This window comes from Phacochoerus africanus, chromosome 10, assembly GCF_016906955.1.
Source record: "Phacochoerus africanus isolate WHEZ1 chromosome 10, ROS_Pafr_v1, whole genome shotgun sequence".
In the NCBI taxonomy this organism is placed as follows: Eukaryota; Metazoa; Chordata; class Mammalia; order Artiodactyla; family Suidae; genus Phacochoerus; species Phacochoerus africanus.
This window is the reverse complement of record NC_062553.1, coordinates 96,878,911-96,903,723: the sequence shown is the minus strand read 5'-3', so window position 1 is coordinate 96,903,723 and position 24,813 is coordinate 96,878,911. Positions and strand designations below refer to the sequence as shown.

The 24,813-nt window shown below is 39.3% G+C and overlaps 1 protein-coding gene across 4 annotated transcripts in view; it reads right to left on the bottom strand.

Annotated features, from left to right (window-relative positions):
- Window positions 1–24,813, bottom strand: part of MFSD8 (major facilitator superfamily domain containing 8) — a 48,247-nt gene that overhangs the window by 18,107 nt on the left and 5,327 nt on the right. The window contains exons 2-5 of one of the 4 annotated variants that reach the window (XM_047798335.1): window positions 20,855–20,943; window positions 11,185–11,228; window positions 3,080–3,320; window positions 1,619–1,732 (exon numbers count right to left, since the gene is read on the bottom strand). In XM_047798335.1, coding sequence (XP_047654291.1) covers window positions 1,619–1,732; window positions 3,080–3,320; window positions 11,185–11,228; window positions 20,855–20,943 — 488 coding nt within the window. The remainder of the gene's footprint in view (window positions 1–1,618; window positions 1,733–3,079; window positions 3,321–11,184; window positions 11,229–20,854; window positions 20,944–24,813) is intronic. The other 3 variants (XM_047798336.1, XM_047798337.1, XM_047798339.1) reach the window with 3 other exon arrangements.

Genomic DNA, 24,813 nt, shown 5'->3' with positions numbered 1-24,813 from the left:
AATCTATAAAATGTTTTACAGATGGCAAAAATATTTATTAAGCACCTAAGCTTATACCAGGTACTATGCTAGACACTGAGGGTAGAATGGTAAATTAAAAAAGACCCAGACTATGTCCTCAGGTATTTTATAGGAAGGTAGTAATTTCAAATATTCTGGATTTCTGCTTATATATTTTTTTTCCACAACACTAAACTGAAATATTAGATTCTGGTGAATGATAAATAGATTCTCTGAAGAGAAGTAATGAAGCAACAGAAACTAGACTAGCATTGAGGTGTTAATGATGCAGTAAACTGAGCTGGATTCAAATCAATGACATTCATGATGATATTCATGCCATACCAAAAGCATGGACTGATTACATGGCTTTTCAATCTTATTCTAGGCATAAAAATTTCTTTACTCATTTAGCATAAAATTAATTGGCCTTAGAAAAATATTAAATCTCATTAATATATTTCTATACTCAGCTAAAGTATGAAAGCTTGGGAAGAGGAAGAGAACAGTAGATCTTGTTAAAACTCTCATTTTCTTCAATCTTAGAAAAGTCTTAAAGGTATGGACAAAAGGCAAAAGGGTAAAGAACCTCCTATAACTTTTCTCAAGTCCTTCAGTTAAAACAATTTTGTTTCTTTTTTTTTTTTTTGCTTTTCATGGCTGCACCCATGGCATATAGAAGTTCCCAGGCGAGGGGTCAACTGGAGCTACAGCTGCTGGCCTACACCACAGCCACAGCAACATGGGATCCGAGTCCCATCTGTGACCTACAACACAGCTCACAGCAACACCAGATCCTTAACCCACTGAGCGAGGCCAGAAATCAAACCCTCATACTCATGGATACTGGTCAGATTCATTTCTGCTATGCCACAATGGGAACTCCCTTGTTTCTAATAAACAGGAAAAAAGGCAAACTCTTGCTGAGATATCAAGCTAAAAAATGATTATCTGAGAGAACATACACTTTAAAATCAGTTTTAAACCCCAGATTTCCCATTTAATGGCAATTTACTTGGGTTCTTTTTGGCTTGGTGTCCTGATCTGTACCATGAGACTAATAGCACTTAATACAGAAAATACGAGTTGGGAGTTCCCTTCGTGCCTCAGCAGTTAAAGAACCTGACTAGGATCCATGAGAATACGGATTCAATCCCTGGCCTTGCTCAGTGGGCTAAGGATCCTGCGTTGCCTTGAGCTGTGGTGTAGGTCGCAGACGTGGCTTGGATCCCGAGTTGCTGTGGCTGTGGCATAGGCCGGCAGCTATAGCTCCAATTCGACTCCTGGCCTGGGAACTTCCATATGTTGCAGGTGAGGCCCTAAAAAGCAAAAAAAAAAAAGGAAATATGAGTTAACACATGTAAAGAGCCTTGCCTTAATGCTGGATCAAATAATATCAGTTTCTTGGAGTTCCCTGGTGGCTGAGTGGTTAAAGATCTGATGTTGTTGCTGCTAATAGCTTGCATTCAATCCCTGGTCTGATATAAACTGATATATATATATATGTCCCCCTCCTTTCCTTCAGCTCTGAAGTTTTATACTTGGATTTCATGTAACATTCAAACCTCAAAAGGTTTCCTAATTCAAATTCAAGTAATAGCAAATGAAGAACACCTACCTGGACCTAGGATAAAACCTAATGCTTGGCATGCACTTGTGTTTGCCATGGCACTTGTTCTTTCTTGAAGAGAGGTAGCACCAGCAATATATGATCTAATAACAGCTACATTTCCTATGAAAAAAACACAATAATCCAAAGTAAAAGAAAATATTCTCCAGTCTATAAAATTCAACTTAATTTGACTTTATATAGAAGAAGAAATATTAATCTAATCATAGTCACTGCTTTCTCTTTATGCTTATACAAGGCATGTATACTGAACAAATGCATCAATTAATGGAAAACATTGCTTTCAGCAATACAAAAACACAAATATTTGAATGAATGAAAAATGGCATTATAGGAATGTTAAACTGTTTTTCATCATTAAATATTGAGAAAGCACTGAGTGAATGGTACACTACTAATTGCTACACTATTTAAAAAAAAAAAAGATGCCATATGTTGCCTGCTTAGTTCTGTAACATAAGAAACAGAAAAAGAAATCCTGGATTTCCCGCTGTGATGCAACGGGATCAACAACATCTTGGGAATGCTGGGATACAGGTTCGATCCCCAGCTATGCACAGTGGGGTTAAGGATTCAGCAGGACCGAAGTTGTGGCATAGATCACAACTGAGGCCCAGATCTGATTCCTGGCCCCTGTGCCGAAGGGCGGCCAAAAAAGAGTAAAGAAAGAAAAAAGAAAAAGAAATCCTAACAATTTAACTCCAAAAAATTTGTTGGGCATTTACTATGTTGAAGAGACTCTACTAAGGGCTAGAAAATATTTTTAAAAGTCATATATTGTCCCTAATTACACTAAGCTTATTATCTAGTTGGTGATAAAGAATGAAAACAGGGAGTTCCCGTCGTGGCGCAGTGGTTAACGAATCCGACTAGGAACCATGAGGTGGCGGGTTCGATCCCTGCCCTTGCTCAGTGGGTTAACGATCCGGCGTTGCCGTGAGCTGTGGTGTAGGTTGCAGACTCGGCTCGGATCCCATGTTGCTGTGGCTCTGGCGTAGGCCGGCGGCTACAGCTCTGATTGGACCCCTAGCCTGGGAACCTCCATATGCCGCAGGAGCAGCCCAAGAAATAGCAAAAAAAAAAAAAAAAAAAAAAGAATGAAAACAGTGCAAAACAGTATTTAAGCATATGCCAGAGACATGCTGGAGAAGAGTAAGATCTGGTGAGGGGCAGAGTAGCCTAAGAAAGCTTCATGGAAGATGTGGAACTTGGAGCTGAATCTTGAAGGCTAAAGAATGATGGGAACAGAAAGAGAAACTATAGGTAATGGGAACATCATGAGCAAAGGCAAAGCGACAGCAAAGATATTTGCCCTTTTGCAATGAGACATCTGTATGCTCAATGTGGTATATGAGACTGAGAAGGGATGAATCAGGTGAGAGAGGGCTATAAATGTCATGATAATAAGTGTGACACAAACAAAAAGATACATACATACATACATATTACCTGCTCCAAATCCCACTAATCCACGAGCAACCAACATGTAGTATTTATTATGAGAAGGTGGTAGGTGGACATAGGCATAGAGGCAGTTGGCTGCCACCGAAATGAAAATGGAAACGATGAGAGGTTCTTTTCTTGGTCTATAATTAGACCACAAACCAAATAAAGGTGAAGCTGCCATTTGGCCAAGGCTAAATGTAGCAATAACCCAGCCCAAAAAACTTGCATCGGCTGTCTGATCAATCTGCAGGAAAAAGTACAATACTTTAAGAACTGTTATCCAAGAAAAGTAAAGTTTAAAACCTAAATACTTTTTCCTGACCATGACTTTTCTTACTAAAAAAATATACACAATAATTCTAACAAATTTTGTAACATCATTACTCATAGTGAGGAAGTCATACTTCTAACATAATTAGATATGTTAACAATTCACTATATACAAGGAAAATTAAGAAGCTTTATTTTTTAGATTATAAAAATTCTGTCATAAAAATCTTGTTAAAAAGATAATCACATTATATATCTAACAATATCATAAATACCATTTTAATAAAGATCTTAGATCATAAATAACACATTAACAAATTGCATGATTTATTGGAAAAACAAAAATAATATGCCACTTTAATTCTTGTAAAGTAAATGCAAATATTTGGACTTATAAGCGAAAAAGCCATTAGTGCAGTGACTTTTTTTAAACTGGACACAATAATCAAATGCTTAAAAAGAATAAAACTTCTCTCATTAAATCTATCACTAATTTTTACTTTCAGGGTAGACAAACCAGGATTCAAAGAGGGTTTACATATCATGACAAATGTTGAGGAAAGACACAACATTCATACTTTTAGAAAACAGGAAATTTTAGCTTACAAAAGGGACTATGGAATAAATCGACAGTTTGGTTTTGATATGTAGGCTATATAATAATTCAGAAAAATAACCAATAAATGTTAGGAAATAAGTTTAAACATACGCAGGTTAAGTGGTAGAACAACTTAATAAAGAAATCCATGGCCTTTTCTTTTCCAAAGATATTTTAAATAACTTTAAATGAGAAGATTTAGGCATATTTTTGTTTGTAATGAGAAATAAGAGTGAATAAGTATAACAACTTCATGTCATATAAATTTAAAATTTAATTTTCAAAAAAGAAATGAAAAACTATTTTTTTATTGTTGTTGTCTTTTTAGGGCCACACCCATGGCATATGTAAGTTCCCAGGTTAGGGACTGAATTGGAGCTGTAGCTGCCTGCCTACACCACAGCCACTGCAACACCAGATCTGAGCCTCATCTGTGACTTACACCACAGTTTATGGCAACTCCGGATCCTCAAACCACTTAGCAAGGTCAGGGACTGAACCTAAGTCCTCATGGATACTAGTTGGGTTCGTTACAACTGAGCCACAACAGGAACTCCTGAAAACACTATTTTATTTACTTTTATTTTTTATTTTTTGTCTTTTTAGGGCCTATGCAGCATATGGAGTTCCCAGACTAGGGGTCCAATCGGAGCAGTAGCCTCTGACCTACACCACAGCCACAGCAATGTGGGACCCAAGCCGAATCTGCGACCTACGCCACAGCTCAGGGCAACGCTGGAGGCTTAACCTACTGAGCAAGGCCAGGGATCAAACCTGCATCCTCATGGACATTGTGTTCTTAACCTGGTGAGCCATGATAGGAACTCCCTCTTTCACAGTAATAATACCATCTTGTTTCTGGTCCTCTGGCCAACTCTAATCATCTCTCTCACAGTTTTCAGATAAAATCAAATTTGCTTATTATAAAAAATTACCTCATAAACTGGCCAGTTTCCCCTCTCTACCTCATCTCTCTGTATGCTCCGTTCCCCCAATTCTAACTTCTGACTCCATAGAACTTTTTCAAGTTTCCAATATTTGTCAAGCTCTTCACTTCCAGGCCTTTGCACAGGTTCCTCTATTGCCCCTTCCATCAGACATGCCTTTCCAACCTTTCACTTCCTGGCCCCAACCATTCCTTCAGGTAACCAATTTTTGCAGGCCTTTGAAACTCAGTTCATATACATGTGATTTTGAAAAATCTTCCAGAATCTCTTCAGTCTGGATTAATAGCATCTCCCTAACTCCCATTATCTGTCTATCTGTGTCTGTGTGGATGCCTCTGACTTCTGTTCTCTCTCTCTCCTTCTCTGGCTCTTTCTGTGCCTGCCTCCTTCTCCTTCTCCCTTTCTCTTGCCCCACCCCCACCCTATGCATGTGCACATACTCGAGTGCAACACTCACATACAACATACTTTTATCTGTTTACACGTATGGTAATTATCTGTAAACTTGTTTGGTTTTTCACACTTCAGTGAAAGTTAGATCTTTATCTTCTCTAAAAAACAAAACAAAAAACCCAAAGTGCATAGTACTGAATTTCAAAAGAGTCTTCTCTAAATATGTTAATAATATTGACAATGTCAAAGTTCTAGAGATCTTAATGCTTTGCTATGGGAGCTAAGATATGAATGTAGGTGTTCTAAGTCTCCTTGACTATTTACTTATATTATTGCTTATTCATTCAGTTAACAGTCACTGAGGTCTTTCCTGTGACAAAACCTGTGTGAGCTAGTACAGATACAAAGATGGGTAAACACAGTTTCTGTCATCAAGGAGTTTCCAAACCAGATTCTGCTTATCCGATTCTGAAAAATCCTATATTTGAGTAGCTGAAAAAAAAAAAAAAAAAAAAAAACAGCGTCTTTAACTTCTGTCAAATAAGGATAACTTCACAGAGTTGCTAATAAAAATTATTTAAGTCAATATGGTATAGTGCCTAGGGACACATCAGCATATAGTACGCAATAAATGAATGTTATCTATACAATATAAAAATTAATATTTCTTAGTATTTTGCTTTTATTGATATGTCAATTTCACTACATTTTATTATAATTCTGGTATGGGTATTTCCACTATGTCCCTGGGCTTACAGAATTACCTGTCCACTCCAATTCAAAATCTGGGTTTAAGCAGAACTTATTTGCCTGCCGGCTTGTATCCCTCACAAGTAACTTATCTTAATAAACCTATTTCTTGTATATCACTTTGTCTCTCACTGAATTCCTTCTGCGCTGAGACACAAAGAATCTGAACCTCAGTAAGTCCAGACATCAGAACTAAAACCCCCAAAAAATGAAAACCAGAGAACTAGTCCTGGGGCCACTAAACACCAACAATGAAGAAGAATGAAAGCCTGCATCTACCATGATCCTTATCTGTGGCCTTATTTTCTACTCCCAAACTATAAAACCATTTCCTAATCTCTCCTAAGGGAAGGCACAGTCTTTAGGGCATTAGCCTGCTGTGGCCTCCCTGGCCTGGCAAAGCAGTAAAGCTATTTCTTCCTCCATGTTTCCCCCTCAAAAAAATCTGGGTTTAAGGACATGGGAAATCAACCACAACTCTGGGCAACACAGCCTTAAGGGATCACTCAGCTGAGAGCTGTCTATCAGCCAGAGCCAGAAGAACAGGTCAGAGATTCACAGTAGTGCCAAATTCCTTTCAGACAGGTGTTCCCATTGTGGCACAAAGGGATCAGCAGTGTCTCTGGAGTGCTGGGACCCAGGTTGGATCCTGGCACAGTGGGTTAAGAATCCAGAGTTGCTGCAATTGTGGCATAGGCCACAACTGCAATTCAGATCTGATCCCTGGCCCAAGAATTCCACATGCCACAGGGCGGCCATAAAAGAAGGAAAAAAAACCCCAAAAAACAAAAAAAAATCCTTTCGGACAGATACTTTAGTGTTTTGGGGGGGGGTTGTCTAGTTTTTATTGTTCTCACAGATAATATTTAAGCTAAGTAATATATGTCAACATACTATTGTAAGAGTTAGTAGCCTTGTACTAAGAATGAAAAGTTTGGAGTTCCCATTGTGTGTGGCTCAATAGGTTAAGGACCCAATATTGCCTGTGAGGATGTGGGTTCAATCCCTGGCCTCACTCAGTGGGTTAAGGATCCAGTATTGCCACAAGCCGTGAAACAGGTCACAGATATAGCTTGGATCTGGTGTTGCCATGGCTGTGGTGTGAGCCTACAGCTGCAACTCCAATTGAGCCCTGGGCCTGAGAACTTCCAAATGCCACAGATGCAGCAGTAAAAGGAAAAAAAAAAAGAATGAAAAATTTTAAGGTAGCAGGCAACATAGCATCATAGTCAGATTTTGCTTTCAGACAGGCTTAGTTCTACCATTTTCTAGCTATGTGACCTTGGGAAAGCTACCTAACTTCTTTGAGTCTGAGTATCCTTACCTGTTAAACAGGAGTAATAATAATCTCCTCATAAAGTTGTTATGAAGAACAAAAGATTAGATGAAAGATTTAGTACTATGCCTGGCACAGTGAGCTATCCATATTATTATGAAACAACTTGAGAAAATTAACTCACAAGGTTTTTGGTGAAAATGCTATATTTGTATTGCCCAAGAACTAGTGATATGCTCAGGTGCTCTCAATAAATTCACCTTTGAAGAGATTTCAAATACTTGGAGAAAGCAGAATACCTTTTCAAAAATCAACATATTGTGATAAGTAAGTCTAATTTCACAAATACTTTCTTTTGAGAATTTTGAGGTTAAACAAACTATATACAGAGATCATAGAAATCAAGAGTTTTGAAACATGGAAAAATATACTTTAGCAGAGTAGATGCTGCTCCAGAATTACTGAATATTCTATTCCAATTCTAATAATTCTGCTAGAGTGGAAAGAATTTTTAGTGTCATGAGTTATTATTTCATGTAAAATAATTTTTAATTGGCTTAATTTCAAAATGACAATGAAAATGTAGCACTAAATCACCAAAAAACAAAATTTGTATTTTTCTTATATTTCTTTTTAATATAGCATAAGAAAATAGCACTTCAAAAAGCTAAAAGTTGGAAGCTTCTGATGTGGCATAGTTAGTTAAGGATACAGCATTGCCGGAATTCCCGTCGTGGTGCGGTGGTTTGCGAATCCGACTAGGAACCACGAGGTTGCGGGTTCGATCCCTGGCCTTGCTCAGTGGGTTAAGGATCTGGCATTGCCCTGAGCTGTGGTGTGGGGTGCAGAGGCGGCTCGGATCCCGCATTGCTGTGGCTGTGGTGTACGCTGGTGGCTACAGCTCTGATTAGACCCCTAGCCTAGGAACCTCCATATGCAACAGGAAGCGGCCCTAGAAAAAGACAAAAAAAAAAGGATACAGCATTGCCATAGCTGTGATGTAGGCTGTAGCCATGGCTCAGATTTGATCCCTGGCCCAGAATTTTTTTTTTTTTTTGGCCGCCCCTTGGCATACGGACTTCGAGGGTCAGGGATCAGATCTGAGTCATAGCTGTGACCCAAGCCACAACTGTGGCAATGCCGGATCCATTCACTGTGTTGGATCGGGAATTGAACCTGCGTCCCAGCACTTCCAAGATGCCGCTGATCCCACTGCACCACAGTGGGAACTCCCCTGGAAACTTCTATATGCCACAGATACAGACAAAAAAAGCTAAAGAGTCATAAAAACTAAAAAATAAAGTGAAATATGTCAATAAATCTCTTACATAATAGGTATAATTTTTAAACTTTAAATAGTCATCAAATATTTCTAGCATTTTTGTTGAAGACATTTGGCCACTCTAACAGTCTAGAAGGGAAGTTTGGTAAACTCTAACACACTGTTATAACACTCAATAATAAGTGTTATGATAACAGAATATGCAAGCACATAGAAGGAAAATCTGGAGCTCCTGTCATTGTGCCATGGAAACGAATCGCACTAGGAACCATGAGGTTACACGTTCGATCCCTAGCCTTGATTGGTGGGTTAAGGATTCGGCGTTGCCATGAGCAGTGGTGTAGGTTGCAGACGCGGCTCGGATCTGGCATTGCTGTGGCTCTGGCGTAGGCCGGCAGCTATAGCTCTGATTAGACCCCTAGCCTGGGAACCTCCATATGCCACAGGTTCGGCCCTAAAAAGACAAAAGGAAAAAAAAAAAAAAAGAAGGAAAAGCTAACCCAAACTGTGGTGAGGACAGTAAGAGTAGGCTTTTCAAAGGAGGTGACATTGGGGTAAAGCCTTGAAGAACTAATTTAAAATCATGGATAAGATGGGAGAAAGGGAATAGCACAGAAGAGATGAAGGGATGGAAAACACCCCAGAAAAAAGGAGAAAAATGTAAAGATGTGATAAGACCTTAGGTTCAAGTAAATGTGTCTAGTAAATCATTCACTATACATCTAGTACAGGCCAAGACTCAGGATCTAGGCTAAACACACACAACCCTTTGGAGAAATCCAAAACATAAGGAGCAACTTGATAAAGAAAAATACACGAAAGCATTTACGAATAACTAATTAAGAGTAATGTCACAGAAGCCAAAAGAGGGTTTCAAGAAGTTGAGAGAGAGAAGTTCCCATTGCGGCTCAGCGGTAAAGAGCCCAGCTAGTATCTATGAGGATATGGATTTCATCCCTGGCCTCACTCAGTGGGTTAGGATCCGGCGACCCTGTAGGTTGAAGATGCAGCAGGGATCCCAAGTTGCTGTGGCTGTGGTGTTAGGCCAGCAGCTGTAGCTCCTATTCAACCTCTAGCCCAGGAACTTCCATATGCCATGGGTGCAACTCTAAAAAGAAAAAAAAATAGAGAGAGGACAATAATGTCAAACACTATCCAAATGTCACCTAAAGTAAGGACTAAAAAGTATTTACTACTTGGTGAGCAATTAAGTCACTGTAGACCTCATCAAGAGCAGTTTCAGGGCAGTAGAGAGTTAATCAGACTGTAGCAGGTTAAGGAATGAATAGGAGCTAGGAAATACAGAGGAACTTCTCCAAGAACCTTAAATATTTTTATAGATTAATTATGACTCCAGCTTAAATACCGATTTTTCTTTATTATTATTATTTTCTTTTTTGGTCACTCCAAGGCATACAGATTTCCTGGGCCAGGCGTTAGATCCGAGCCGCAGTTGCAACCTACGCCACAACTGCGGCAATGCTGGATCCTTTACCCACTGTGCTGGGTAAAACCTGCATTCTAGTACTCTCAAGATACTGCCAATCCCACTGTGCCACAGCAGGAACTCCTAAATACTGATTTTTAACAATTTCGTTTTTAGAGCTTTAAGACAGAACTGACAGATAGTTACACAATGTTAAATGTCAAATATATTTTTTTAAAAGATAGAATTTACAGGACTTGAAGATGAACTGGTATCACAAATGAACCTAACTATGAAACTATGCAAGAGATTCATGGACAGGGAGAATAGACTTGTGGTTGCCAAGAGGGAGGGGGTTGGGGAAGGGATGGAGTGGGAGGTTGGGGTTAGCAGATGTAAGCTATTATACATGGAGGGGATAAAAAACAAGGTCCTACTGCATAGCACAGAGAACTATATTCAATGTCCCATGATAAACCATAATGGAAAAGAATATTTTAAAAAGCTGTGTGTGTGTATATATATATATAAAATTTTTATATGTATAAAAGTATATATCTATCTATCTGAATCACTTTGCAGAAATGAACTCAATATTGTAAATGAGCTATATACTTCAATTAAAAAAAATCAATTATTGTCAGGATATCCACCAAACTTGCATCTTCTCATCACCCATTCCTCCCCATCTAGTAACCACAGCATCAAAATACATATATTATCTATTCTTTTCAGAATGTCACCCAACAACCTAGACATTCTATGGGAGGGCATGAAATTATTCCACAGAAATATCACTTACACAATTTGGGAATTTAGACAATGTCCAGCTTAGTTTCACTTTTATTAGGGAGGAGGTATTGATGGAATTGGGAAGTGGCTAATAAGTAGGTGACCATACATCTACATTTGCCTAGGGATGTCTGGGTATAATCCTATTTTCCTGCTCTAGCACTCCTTTTACTTCAAGAGTGTTCTAGTTTGCACAATAAAGCATACAGCCACCCTACTACCTACAAGCCACTTTTGAGGAATTACTATCTCAAGTTATCCCAGTAAAGGTTAAATTATAGAATACTAAAGAGACTCTCTACAAAACTCTTAACTACATAAGATGTACTACTACCATATCTACTTAACAGAAGAATAGATTGAAGTGTACAAACCTTTTGGAGATATGGCCATATTGACATTATCACAATAGAAAATCCTGTGAAGAGGCAAATTCTGTTATTGATACTTGTAACTTCATCTCCATTTACAGATACAAATTTTTGAACTATAGCATGGATTTTAAAATATCATTCTGGGGGTTCTCCTGTAGCACAACAGGATTGGTGGCATCTCTGCAGCACCAGGACACAGGTTTGGTCCCTGGCCAGCACAGTGTGCTAAATGATCCGGCATTGCTGCAGCTGTGGTGTAAGTCACAACTGCAGTTCAGATCTGATCCCTGCCTGAGGAACTCCATATGCCCCGGGGTGGCAAAAAAAAAAATCATTCTGAATTTACAAATTTATGCCCACAAACGTCTAATTTATCAAGCAATGGGGTTTTATTTACCATATTAATGGCTTGAAAATATACACACATAATTATAGTGCCCGACCATAATTAACATAATAAAAACAGAGGACCTATTTCTCCTTATTCATGTGCCTTTACTGTAAATGAAAAATACTGATGGCTTTGTTAACTTTAAAGTTTTTATGTTTGGCTGCACTCTCAGCATACGGAAGTTCCTGGGCCAGGGATTGAATCCGAGCTGCTGCAAAGACAACATCAGATCCTTAGCATGCTGGGCCACAGCAGGAACTCTGTTTTGTTTTGCTTTTTAGGGCCACACCTAAGGCATATGGAAGTTCCCAGGCTAGGGGTCCAATCAGAGCTGCAGCTACTGGCCTGCTCCATAGCCACAGCAATACTAGATCCAAGCCACATCTGCAACCTACACAAAGCTCACGGCAACGCTGGATCCTTAACCCACTGAGTGGGGCCAGAGATTGAACCCTTGTCCTCATGGATTCTAGTTGGGTTTGTTATCACTGAGCCACAATGGGAACTCCTCAAGTTAAGTATTTATAGCAGAAATGAATGGAGGAAAGGCCACCCTGTTATAATGTTCTGGACTTCTAACCAGTCAGAAAGAACTGACTATAGGGATGACTTGGAAGAAGGAAAATGATCTTTAAAGGGGAGGTAGCTCTAAAGAACCAGGATACTTCAAGATGTGCATAAAAGAAAATTCATTAATTCTGCTAGCTTTTATTGCCCGAGAACTGTAATGATAAATTCCAAAGCTATTTGTCAATTTTAAATGTTAGGCACATACAATCAAATTCTGTAAACGCAGAGTTCTCATTGTGGCTCAGCAGGTTAAGAACCCAACTAGTGTCCCTAAGGATGCTAGTATGATCCCCAGCCTCCTTCAATGGGTTAAGGATCCAGTGTTGCCTCAATCTGTGCCATAGGTTGCAGATTCGTCTTGGATCTGTACTGTGGCTGTGAAGTAGTCCAGCAGCTGCAGCTCTGATTCGACCCCTAACCTGGGAACTTTTACATGCTGCAGGTAGAGCCCTAAAAAAGGAAAAAAAAAATTCTGTAAAGGCTATTTTTTTAAAAACAGCATTGTTAAGCCTCACATGAATTCACCCATTTATAGTGTACAATTCAAGGAGTTCCCGTTGTGGCTCAATGGTTAACAAATGAATCCGATTAGGAACCATGAGGTTGTGGGTTCGAACCCCGGCCTCGATCAGTGGGTTAAGGATCCGGCATTGCCGTGAGCTGTTGTGTAGGCCACAGACGTGGCTCGGATCCCCAGTTGCTACGGCTCTGGAGAAGGCCGGTGGCTACAGCTCCATTTAGACCCCTAGCCTGGGAACCTTCATATGCCGCGGGTGCAACCCTAGAAAAGACAAAATAAATAAATAAAGTGTACAATTCAAGAGTTCCCACTGTGGCTCAGTGGAAATTAACCCAACTAGTATCCATGAAGATGCAAGTTCGATCCCTGGCCTGGCTCAGTGGGTTAAGGATCCACTGTTGCCAAGAGTATCACCGATGAGGTTCAGATCTGGCACTGCTGTGGCATAGGCCAGCAGCTGTAGCTCTGATTCAACCCCTAGCCTAGAAACTTCCATATGCTGCACCTGTAGCCCTAAAATAAATAAGTAAACAAACAAACAAAATTAAATAAAGTGTGGAGTTCCCATCGTGGCTCAGCAGTAATGAATCTGACCAGCATCCATGAGGATGCAGGTTCGCTCTTTGGCCTGGCTCAGTGGGTTAAGGATCTGGCGTTGCCGTGAGCTGTGGTGTAGGGTCCAATTTGATCAACTATAGCTCTGATTCGATCCCTAGCCTGGTAACTTCCATATGCCATGGGTGTGGCCCTAAAAAGACAAAAAATAAAATTAAATAAAGTGTACAGTTCAATGGTTTTTGGTATCCCAAATATGTGCAACCATCACTATAGTCAGTTTTAGAACATTTTAGTCACCTCAAAAATTATTCTGCTACCCTTCATCCTTTCCCAAACAGCCCTAAGCAACCAGTAACCTACTTTCTGTCTCAATAGATTTTCCTATTCTGGACATTCATGTGAATAGAATCACATAATATGTGGTCTTTTGTGTATGGCTTCTTTTTTTCGCATAATTCTTTCAAGGTTCATCCATGTTATAGTAGTATCACCACTTTATTCCTTTTAAAAAGCCCATTTCAAAAAATAATTTAACTATTAGCTTCATTTTAGTGTATTGGGGGGGGCACCTGCATCATGTAGAAGTTCCCCAGCTAGGAGTCAAACCCACACAATGGTTATAATCAGAGCTATAGCAGTGACACTGGATCCTTAACCCACTGAGCCATGAGGGAACTCTCATTTTAGTGTTTTGTTTGTTTGTTTTTTTCATAATATATGCCCAGGAGTGGGATTGCGGGATCATATGGTAGTTCTATACTTAATTTTCTGAGGTACTTCCATTGTGTTTTCCATAATGGTTGTACCAATTTACATTGCCACCAACAGTGAAGGAGAGTTCCCTTTTCTCCACATCCTCTCCAGCATTTGTTGTTTGCTGACTTGTTTCTAACTGTGTGAGGTGGTACCTCATTGTGATTTTGATTTGCATTTCTCTAATAATTAGTGATGCTGAGCATTTTTTTCATGTGATTGCTGGCCATCTGTATATCTTCTTTTGAGAATTTTTTTTTCGTTTTCATTTGTTTATTCTTTGCCTGCCCTGCATCATATGGAGTTCCTGGGCCAGGGATTAGATTCGAGCCACATTTGTGACCTAGGCTGCAGCTGAAGCAACACCAGATCCTTTAACCCACTGTGCCAGGCTGGGGATCAAACCTGCACCCTGGTAATGCAGAGACACCACCGATGCCTTTGTGCCACAGCAGAAACTCTGTTATTTTAGTGTATTTTGTATTAACACATCAACTTTGACCAAAAAAAAGGGTTGAACAAGTCAACAAATATTTGAAAACAAGGCTATTATATCATAATCAAGAAACTTGTGAACAGATAAAATGTTTAATATGCCATTTAAAATCTATAGTTAAAAGAACTTTTTTGGGAGTTCCCGTCGTGGCGCAGTGGTTAACGAATCCGACTAGGAACCATGAGGTTGCGAGTTCGGTCCCTGCCCTTGCTCAGTGGGTTAAGGATCCGGCGTTGCCGTGAGCTGTGTAGGTTGCAGACACAGCTCGGATCCCGCGTTGCTGTGGCTCTGGTGTAGGCTGGTGGCTACAGCTCCAATTCGACCCCTAGCCTGGGAACCTCCATATGCCGCGGGAGCGGCCCAAGAAAAGGCAAAAAAAAAGAACTTTTTTGCTATTAAATTTGAAATTATTGGTTATATTTATATAATTGAGTACTCAGAATTATTTCAAGTGAAAAAATCTACTGCAGAGATTGCTACCTAAACAACTCTAATAAGTCCCCTTTCTCAAAGAGTCCTCATTGTATTCAAATGTCTATCACTCCTCTGCAAAGCCACAGGCTTTATGGGAAACTCTCTACCCCAAATTCCAGAGGGTAGATCTTGATTAGCCTAAAAAACCAATGTAGATAATCCTACTATCCTAGCTGATGATGGGTTTTAAAATAAACAGATAACCCAGTTCTGACCAGTGAGAAATGAGGAGAGGTCTACTTTGGAATCTCTGGGAAAGGACTCCTCATCTCTTTGGAGGTTTTAAATAGAAGAGGAGGGGGGGGCTTTCTTTCTTTCTTTTTTTTTTTTTTTGTCTTTTCTAGGGCCACACCCACAGCACATGGCTAGGGGTCTAATCAGAGCTGTAGCCACCAGCCTACGCCAGAGCCACAGCAATGTGGGATCCGAGCCTCGTCTGCAACCTACACTACAGCTCATGGCAAGGCCAGATCCTTAACCTACCAAGCAAGGCCAGGGATCGAACCCAAAACCTCATGGTTCCTAGTCGGATTCATTAACCACTGAGCCATGATGGGAACTCCCAAGCGGGGGCCTTTCAACCAATAAAAACTATTGTAGGAGTTCCCACTGTGGCACGGCAGTAAAGGATCTGACTTTGTCACTAATGTGGGATGGGTTCCATCCCTGTCCAGGTGCAGCAGGTTAAGGCTCCTGCATTGCCACAGCTGTGGCATATGTCAGGGCTGTGGCTCGGATTCAGTCCCTGGCCCAGGAACTTCCACTTGCTGTGGGCACAGCCAAAAAAGAAAAATAAATTCAAAATGTGAAAGGAATTGACACTTGGAGCAGCTACTGCAACCCTGCTATAGCCTAAGAATGAAGGGAATATGTAGAAAAGGTCAAAACCAAAAAACATATTCAGAAGCAAAACCAGTGAACTTCACCTGCAGTTGTCTCACTATTGACAGCTTATAAGAAAAAAATGAATTACTGTTTAAGCTAATTTGAGTCCACATATCTTTCCCTGATATTTGTGAAACAGGAGGGAAAGGAGTAGGAAACAAACACTAGATAACGAAGAAGAGTCACATCTGTTGAGATGTGATAAAGACCAGCTGGAACCAGCTGAAACCTCGGTAGCTTTGAGAACAGTCTGGTAATTGACCTTTTGCTCATACCTTCATCATAATACTAAAAAATCACTCCCCCTTATACCATGACAGTTCCAAGGAGGACCAGAAAAGGCCAAAAAGTGGGCAGTGGCCCCAAGTCTTTAGAAATCCCTGCACCCTACCCTGAAATAGCAAGAATATTTCTATTCCTTAGCCTATGAAATTACTTAGCCCATAAAAGTCCTTGACCTCATGCCCATGGGGCCACTCTCACTTTCTGAGATGGTCCATATTCTGCCTATGGAATGCGTATCTCTCTAAACTTGCTTTCCCTTTACTCTGGCTTGCTCTTGAATTCTTTCCTACCCAAAGCCAATGACCCTCAATTGGTGGCCCACTAAGGACTCTTGCAGGTCCCAGGACATGACATTTCCCTCTCCTGCAAAATCTTTTATAGAAAGTATAATAATAGATATACTATGCAAAATATAATTGGATTACAAATAATTGTTGAAGATATCCTTTACGTCATACTTTTCTTTAGTTTTAGCTTTATTTAAAATCTATTTTTAGGAGTTCTCTTGTGGCCAGTGGGTTAAGGATCCAGTGTTGTCACTGCAGTGGCTTGTATTGCTGCCTTTCGTGACGCTAGTTCAATCTCTGGCCTGGGGAACTTCCACAGGCCATGGGTATGGCCAAAAAAAAAAAGAAATTTTTAAAAATCTATTTTTACTCAAGGGTGAATTGTAAACAAGACTGGCAAATGAGAGAAAACAAAAAAGGTGACCTGGGATAAACAGAAAGGATATCGAAAACAATTTAGTAAAATGACCTTCATTAAATCCATCTCAGGGAGAAGTTCATGTCATGGCTCAGTGGTTAGTGAATCCGACTAGGAATCATGAGGTTGTGGGTTTGATCCCCGGCCTCGCTCAGTGGGTTAAGGATCCAGCGTTGCCGTGAGCTGTGGTGTAGGTCGCAGACCTGGCTCGGATCCTGCATTACTGCGTCTCTGGCATAGGACAGTGGCTACAGCTCTGATTAGACTCCTAGCCTGGGAACCTCCATATGCCGAAGGTGCGGCCCTAGAAAAGGCAAAATGACAAAAACAAATAAAAACAAACAAAATCCATCTCAGGGAAATAAATCACTTGTAAAATTAGTGCCTATGGACTTAGTCTAAACTTGGGGGGAAAACTGATTCCCTAAAACATTCTTTTAAAAACTATCACGGCAGTGAAAATTTCTATACATTTTCATTCCTTAATATTTTAACACAATTATAGTTCTTAATAGTAAAATGTTTTTCCTCATAAAGGTTTACTTTTGAGTAACCATATTCTCAGAAGTAGTGTTAATAGGTTAAAATACATCAAACTATACAAATTAAGATTTGTACTTTACTTTTTTTTTTCTTTTTCAGCTGCCCCCACAGAATATGGAATTTCCCAGGCTGGGGATCAAATCCAAGCCAAAGCTACAAGCTATGCCACAGCTACAGCAATGCTGGAGACTTCCTCCACAGAGACAAGCCAGATCATTAACCAACTGCACCACAGCGAGAACTCCTGGCACTTACTATTTTTATGTTATGTGTCAATATAAAAGTTAAATGAGGTTCATAGGCAACAAAAGAAAAAATAAATAAATTGAACTACAGCAAAATGTGAAACTTTTGTGAATCAAAGGACACAATCAGTAAAGTGTCCTGGAATGACAGGAAAAAATCTGCGAACTGATAGTTATGTAAATCTAGTAAGATGTTAATATTGAGAATATTTTAAAAATTGTTACAACTCAACAACGATAACCTGATTCAAAAATGAGCAAAGGGAGTTCTTTTGTGGCTCAGCAGAAATGAATTTGACTAGTATCCATGAGGATGCAGGTTTGATCCCTGGCCTCATGCAGTGGGTTAAGGATCCGGCATTGCCGTGAGCTGTGGATGCAGCTGAATCGCAGATGCAGCTCGGATCTGATGTTGCTATGGCTGTGGCCAGTGACTACATCTCCCATTTGATCCCTAACCTGGGAACCTCCATATGCCATGAGTGTGGCCATAAAATACAAAAAATTAAAAAAATTTTAAAAATAAAAAAAAAAAGGGCAAAGGACTTGTACAGACATTTCTCCAAAGAAGATATACAGATGGCCATTATGCACATGAAAAGATACCCAACATCACTTATCATCCAGGAGATGCAAATAAAAACAATGAAATACCACCTTATGCCAATTAGAATGAGTACTACTAAATAAACATAAAATAAGAGTTGGTGAGGATGTGGAAAAATTTGAACCCTAACTGTTACAGGAATGCAAAATAATGCAGCGACTATGGAAAAACAGTATAGAAGTTCCTCAAAAAATTAAAAATAGAATTATCATATGATACAGCAATTTCATTTCTGATGTATGCCCAAAAGAACTGAAAGCAGGATGTCAACGAGATATCTGCACACTCACATTCACAGCAGTTATTTGTGAGAGACAAGATATGGAATCAGCCCAAATGTTCATTAACAGATGAATGGATATATAAAATGTGGTATATACTGAAGGGAAACAGAACATGCCACACTAAAATATGCTTCTTTGGCATACTGATTAATTTTGAGCTGAAGGCAACTAACAGCAGATTCAGGAAGTATTCTGTCCTCTCGCTTTCTGCCTAAAAATTTCCGCTGAAAAAGGTGCTTTTCTAGTACTTGGAAGAAGAGAACATTCTTATCACTGATGATGGACAGACAATGCTAAGATGAGTCTAAACAAATAATCCTTACTAAAGTTACCTTCATTCTAGGGAGAAAAAGGAACCCTCCCCCTTACATTGTTGGTGGGAATGTAAATTGATGCAGCTGTTATGGAGCACAATATAGAGGTTGCTTTAAAAACTAAAATTAGAGCTACCATATGATCCAGCAATCCCACTCCTGGGCATATATCCAGAGAAAAGTATAATTTGAAAAGATGCATGTACCTTAATGTTCAGAGTAGCACTATTTACAATAGCCAAAACATGGAGGCATCCTAAACGTCCATCACCAGATGAATGGATCAAAGTACTAGTGGAACATTACTCAGTCATAAAAAAGAATGAAATACTACTACTTGCAGCAACATGGATGAACTTAGAGATTATCATACTCAGTGAAGGAAGCCAGACAAAGACAAATATATTTTATCTCTTATACGTAGAATCTTTTAAAAAGATACAAATGAGCTTAATTACAAAACAGACCCCCAGACACAGAAAACAAACATGGTTATCAAAGGGGAAAGGCAGGGGAGGGATAAATTAGGAGGCTGGGATTAACATATACACACTACTGAATAAAAACAGACAACAAACAAGAGGACCGTGGGTAAAGGTCCTGGCCTTTACAGCACAGGGAACTATACTTATTATTTCATAATAACCTGTAAGAGAAAAGAATCTGAAAAGGAATGTAAATCTATAATTAAATCACTGTGCTGTACACCTCAAACTAACACATTGTAAATCAACTATATTTCAATAAAAATTTTCTTTTGCTTTCACCCATACATGTAGAAATCCTGGGGCCAGGATCAAACCTGCACCACAGCAGCAACCAAGGCTACAGGAATGACAATGCCAGATCCTTAACCCACTGAACTACCAGGGAACTCCATTAGCAAAAAGAAAAAAAAGAAAAAAAATTTTTTTTCTTTTTCTTTTTTTGGCCTTACCTGTGGCATATATAAGGTCCCAGGCTAGGGGTTGAATCAGAGCTGCAGCTACCAGCCACAGCCACACCAGTGCCAGATCTGAGCTACATCTGTGACCTACACTGCAGCTTGCAACAATGCTGGATCCTTAACCCACTGAATGAGGCTAGAGATTGAACCAGAATCCTCGCAGACATTATTTTGGGTCTTAACCCACTGAGACACAATGGGAACTCCAGGAAAATATTTTTTTTAGGGAGTTCCCATCATGGCTCAGTGGTTAACAAATCTGACCAGGAACCATGAGGTTATGGGTTTGATCCCCGGCCTCGCTCAGTGGGTAAATGATCTGGCCTTGGCATAAGCTATGGAGTAGGTTGCAGATGTGGCTTGTATCCCACGTTACTGTGGCTATGGCGTAGGCTGGCAGCTGCAGCTCCAATTTGACCCTTAGCCTAGGAATTTCCATATGCCACGTGTGCAGCCCTAAAAAAACACGCACAAAAAATTAACATCAAATAAATTTTTATCTTTTCTTCTGTTGTTCTGCTGTCTGTCGTTTAAGTTGAAGGTCCCAGCTACAGAACCTAAAAAGATGAAGGAAAAGTTTTTCCTTCCCTATAATTTATTTTTTGTATTTTTAATTAAAGAATATTTGATTTACATCCTCCCCTATAATTTATACAACAGAATATTATTCATTCTTAAAAAGGAAGGAAATTCTAAAACATGCTACAACATGGATGAACCTTGAGGACATTAAGCTAAATGAAATAAACTAGTCATAGAATAAAAAACACTATATGATTCCATTTATACAAAGTATCTAGAGTAGTCAATTTCATCAAAATAGAGAGCAAAATGGTAGTTGCCAGGGGGAAGGGTGGGGGTAGGAGAAAGCACTCGTTGTTTAATGGGTAAAAAGTTTCAGTTTTGTAAGATAAAAAAGTTCTGGAAATTGGTTACCGAACCATACAGACATATTTAAACATCTTAGATCTTAGAAATAGTTAAGATAGTATAATTTACATTATATGGCTTTTACCACAATAAAAAAAATTAAAAATTAAGTATTAAAATATTTTATTTGAATTTTTAAATTATGTATAATTTCTAATACTTACCTACACTGCTGAGAAACATAGTAAAATACAGAATCCTAATAGATCTCCATCGACTCTTATAATGCTCCTCAGTTTCTATAATATCCCCTCTAGGTGTAAAGAAGAAAAAAGTAGTATAAAGTTATCTCAATACATGCAAATCTTTCTGTGGTACAATTTTCTCTCTCCTAAAGTCATGAAAATTATATGATAGAGGTATAATTTACTAACATTGGTTTTTACTATACTAATTCATATATAAATAAGCATATTTAACGTTGATGGATTGTATTTATGTATCATTGTACATAGAAACTTGAGAGACATAAGGTAACTTAAAAAAGCAAAACTATTCAGGAACCAATTATTTGCTATAGTTGGCACGCTACAAATTTATAAATCAAAACTCAAAATGGCTTAAAGACTTAAATATAAGATGAGACACCATCAAACTCCTGGAAGAGAACATAGGCAAAACATTCTCTGACATTAGCCTTATAAATGTTTTCTCAGGTCAGTCTCCCAAAGCATCAGAAATAAGAGCAAAAATAAACCAATGGGACCTAGTCAAACTGACAAGCTTTTGCACAGCAAAGGAAACCAAAAAGACAACTTACAGAATGGGAGAAAATAGTTTCAAATGATGCAACTGACAAGGGCTTAATCTCTAGAATATACAAGCAACTTATACAACTCAACAGCAAAAAAGCCAACAACCCAATTGAAAAATGGGCAAAAGACCTGAATAGACATTTTTCCAAGGAAGATGTACAGATGGCCAACAAGTACATGAAAAAATGTTCAACATCCCTGATTATTAGAGAAATGCAACTCAAAAAAAAACTACCACGAGATACCACCTCACACCAGTCAGAATGGCCATCATTAATAAGTCCACAAATAACAAATGCTGGAGGGGGTGTGGCGAAAAGGGAACCCTCCTGCACTGCTGGTGGGAAGGTAAGCTGGTACAACCACTATGGAGATCAGTATGGAGATACCTTAGAAATTTACGCATAGAACTGCTCTATCACCCAGCAATCCCACTCTTGGGCATATAGCCAGACAAAACTTTCCTTGAAAAAGACACATGCACCTGCATGTTCATTGCAGCACTATTCACAATAGCCAAGACATGGAAACAAACCAAAAGTCCATCAACATATGATTGGATTATGAAGATGTGGTACATACACAATGGAATACTACTCAGCCATAAAAAATAAAGAAATAACGCCTTTTGCAGCAACATGGATGGAACTAGAGACTCTCATACTGAGTGAAGTAAGTCAGTAAGAGAAAGACAAATATCATATGATATCACTTATACCTGGAATCTAACATAAGGCACAAATGAACCTTTCCACAGAAAAGAAAATCATGGACTTGGAGAAGAGACTATGGTTGCCAAGGGGGAGGGGGAGAGAGTAGGGTGGTTGGGGAGCTTGGGGTTAATAGATACAAACTATTGCCTTTGGAATGGATTAGCAATGAGATCCTGCTGTGTAGCACTGGAAACTGTCTGGTCACTTATGTTGGAGCATGATAATGTGTGAAAATAGAATGTGTGCATGTATGTGTAACTGGGTCGCCATGCTGTACAGTAGAAAAAACTATTAAAAAAATTTATAAATCAAGTGCTGAAGTGACAAAATGAATAAAGTTTATCAAAATAAATAAAATAAACCAGCTACAACAACTAGGTCTCCTACAGGTAGAATATACAACTAGTAAGTGCTTGGAGTTCCCACTGTGGCTCAATGGTTAATGAATCTGACCAGGAACCATGAGGTTTCAGGTTCAATCCCTGGCTTTGCTCAGTGGGCTAAGGATCCAGCATTGCAACGAGCTGTGGTGTAGGTCACAAACGTGGTTCAGATCTCACATTGCTGTGGCTGTGGTGTCGGCCAGTGGCTATAGACCCAATTAGACCCCTAGCCTGGCAACCTCCATATACCTTGGGTGCAGCCCTAAAAAGACAAAAGACAAAAACAAAACAAAACAAAAAACAAATAGTAGGTGCTGAAGGATAATTACTGCCATCATTATAGCATGTTCTACTTGATGACAGTAAATTAACTTTGCTATAAGAAGCTATTTTGGTTAGGTACTTTTAGCAAAGTTAATATAAAAATGATACCAGATAGCTTGATGTGACCTAAGAAATTCTTAGCCCTGGGACCTTCTGGAACTTGTCTTTGATCCAAACATGAGTTACCAGACAAGTTCTATCAGTGCACCACAGAGAGACCAAGGACCCTCCGGATTCAGTGGATCTTTCCAATAGGCCTGTGACTTGGACTAAGGGCAAGTATATTAACCAGATAGCCACCTCTGTCAGGTAATACCTTAATGTGTTTGTGTACTCATTACACTTTGACATATGCATACAAAAAGAGTTAACAAATTTACCTTAATTTGAGCATTATGATTTCAAATAATTAAGACAGGCCCAGCAGACAAAACACCTTATGTTCCAAGATTATTTTCTTTTTTTCTTTTTTTTTTTTTTTTGGTCTTTTCAGGGCTGCACCTGAGGCATATGGAAGTTCCCACGCTAGGGATCAAATCAGAGCTTTAGCTGCCAGCCTAAGCCACAGCAACACCAGATGAGAGCCGCCATCTGCAACCTACACCACAGCTCACAGCAACGCCAGATCCTTAACCCACCAAGCAAGGCTAGGGATCAAACCCGTGTCCTCATGGATGCTAGTTTGGTTTGTTACCACTGAGCCACAATGGAAACTCTCCAAGATTATTTTCTAAAATAGACTTAGAGCTGTTAGTCTTCAAAAAAGAAACTTTTTTCTCCAAATGTGGCATAATTGTGTTAGAGAGAGAAAGAAGAAGAAAAATAACATTTATTAGATCTACTTTATGCCAGGTATATTAGTTCCTGATATAATATATATGAAGTGCTTAACAGTGGATATGTCATTCCATAAAAATGGACTGTAACGATGCATACCTATAAATAGCAGAACCCCAGATACCCCTATTTGTAAATCAATATTTTGGAATTTGGAATTCATAATACAGATAATTACGTATCAGCAGAAGTTATATACTAGTCAATCCCATAGCACTGGATCCTGGTATCACTTTAAAGTACAGGGTTACTATTATTATTATTTTTTTTTTGTCTTTTTGCCATTTCTTGGGCTGCTCCTGAGGCATATAGAGGTTCCCAGGCTAGGGGTCTAATCGGAGCTGTAGCCACCGGCCTACACCAGAGCCACAGCAACGCAGGATCCGAGCTGCATCTGCGACCTACACCACAGCTCACGGCAACGCCAGATCCTTAACCTACTGAACAAGGGCAGGGATGGAACCCGCAACCTCATGGTTCCTAGTCGGATTCATTAACCACTGAGCCACGACGGGAACTCCAACTATTATATTTTTAACGAACGAATTACTATTTTCTAGAGGTCAAAAATAGTAACAATAATCAAAACAAGCCTGAAAATTTTCAGATAACCGAAATGCTCAGATCATACCTAAGTTAGGAAGTTAGGTAAATAATATGAAAAATGCAATGAAATTGTTTCTTTGAGTGAATTTGACTTGATCTGAACCTTAGTCAAAAATCTTTCTTTTTTTTAGGAGTTTCCGTCGTGGCTCAGGGGTTAATAAACCTGACTAGTATCCATGAAGACACAGGTTTAATCCCTAGCCTTGCTCAGTAGGTTAAGGATCCAGTGTCGCTGACCTGTGCTGTAGATCACAGACATGGCTCGGATCCTGCATTGCTGTGGCTGTGATGTAGGCTGGCAGCTACAGCTCTGATTCAACCACTAGCCCAGGAACCTCCATGCACAGTGGGTGCAGCCCTAAAAAGACAACAACAACAAAAAAAAAACCTTTCTTCTTTTAGAGGGTAGGGATAGAGATGAACTGGGAATTTGTGATTTGCAGACGCAAACTACTACATTTAGAATGTATAGACATCGAGGTCCTACTCTACAGCATAGGGAACT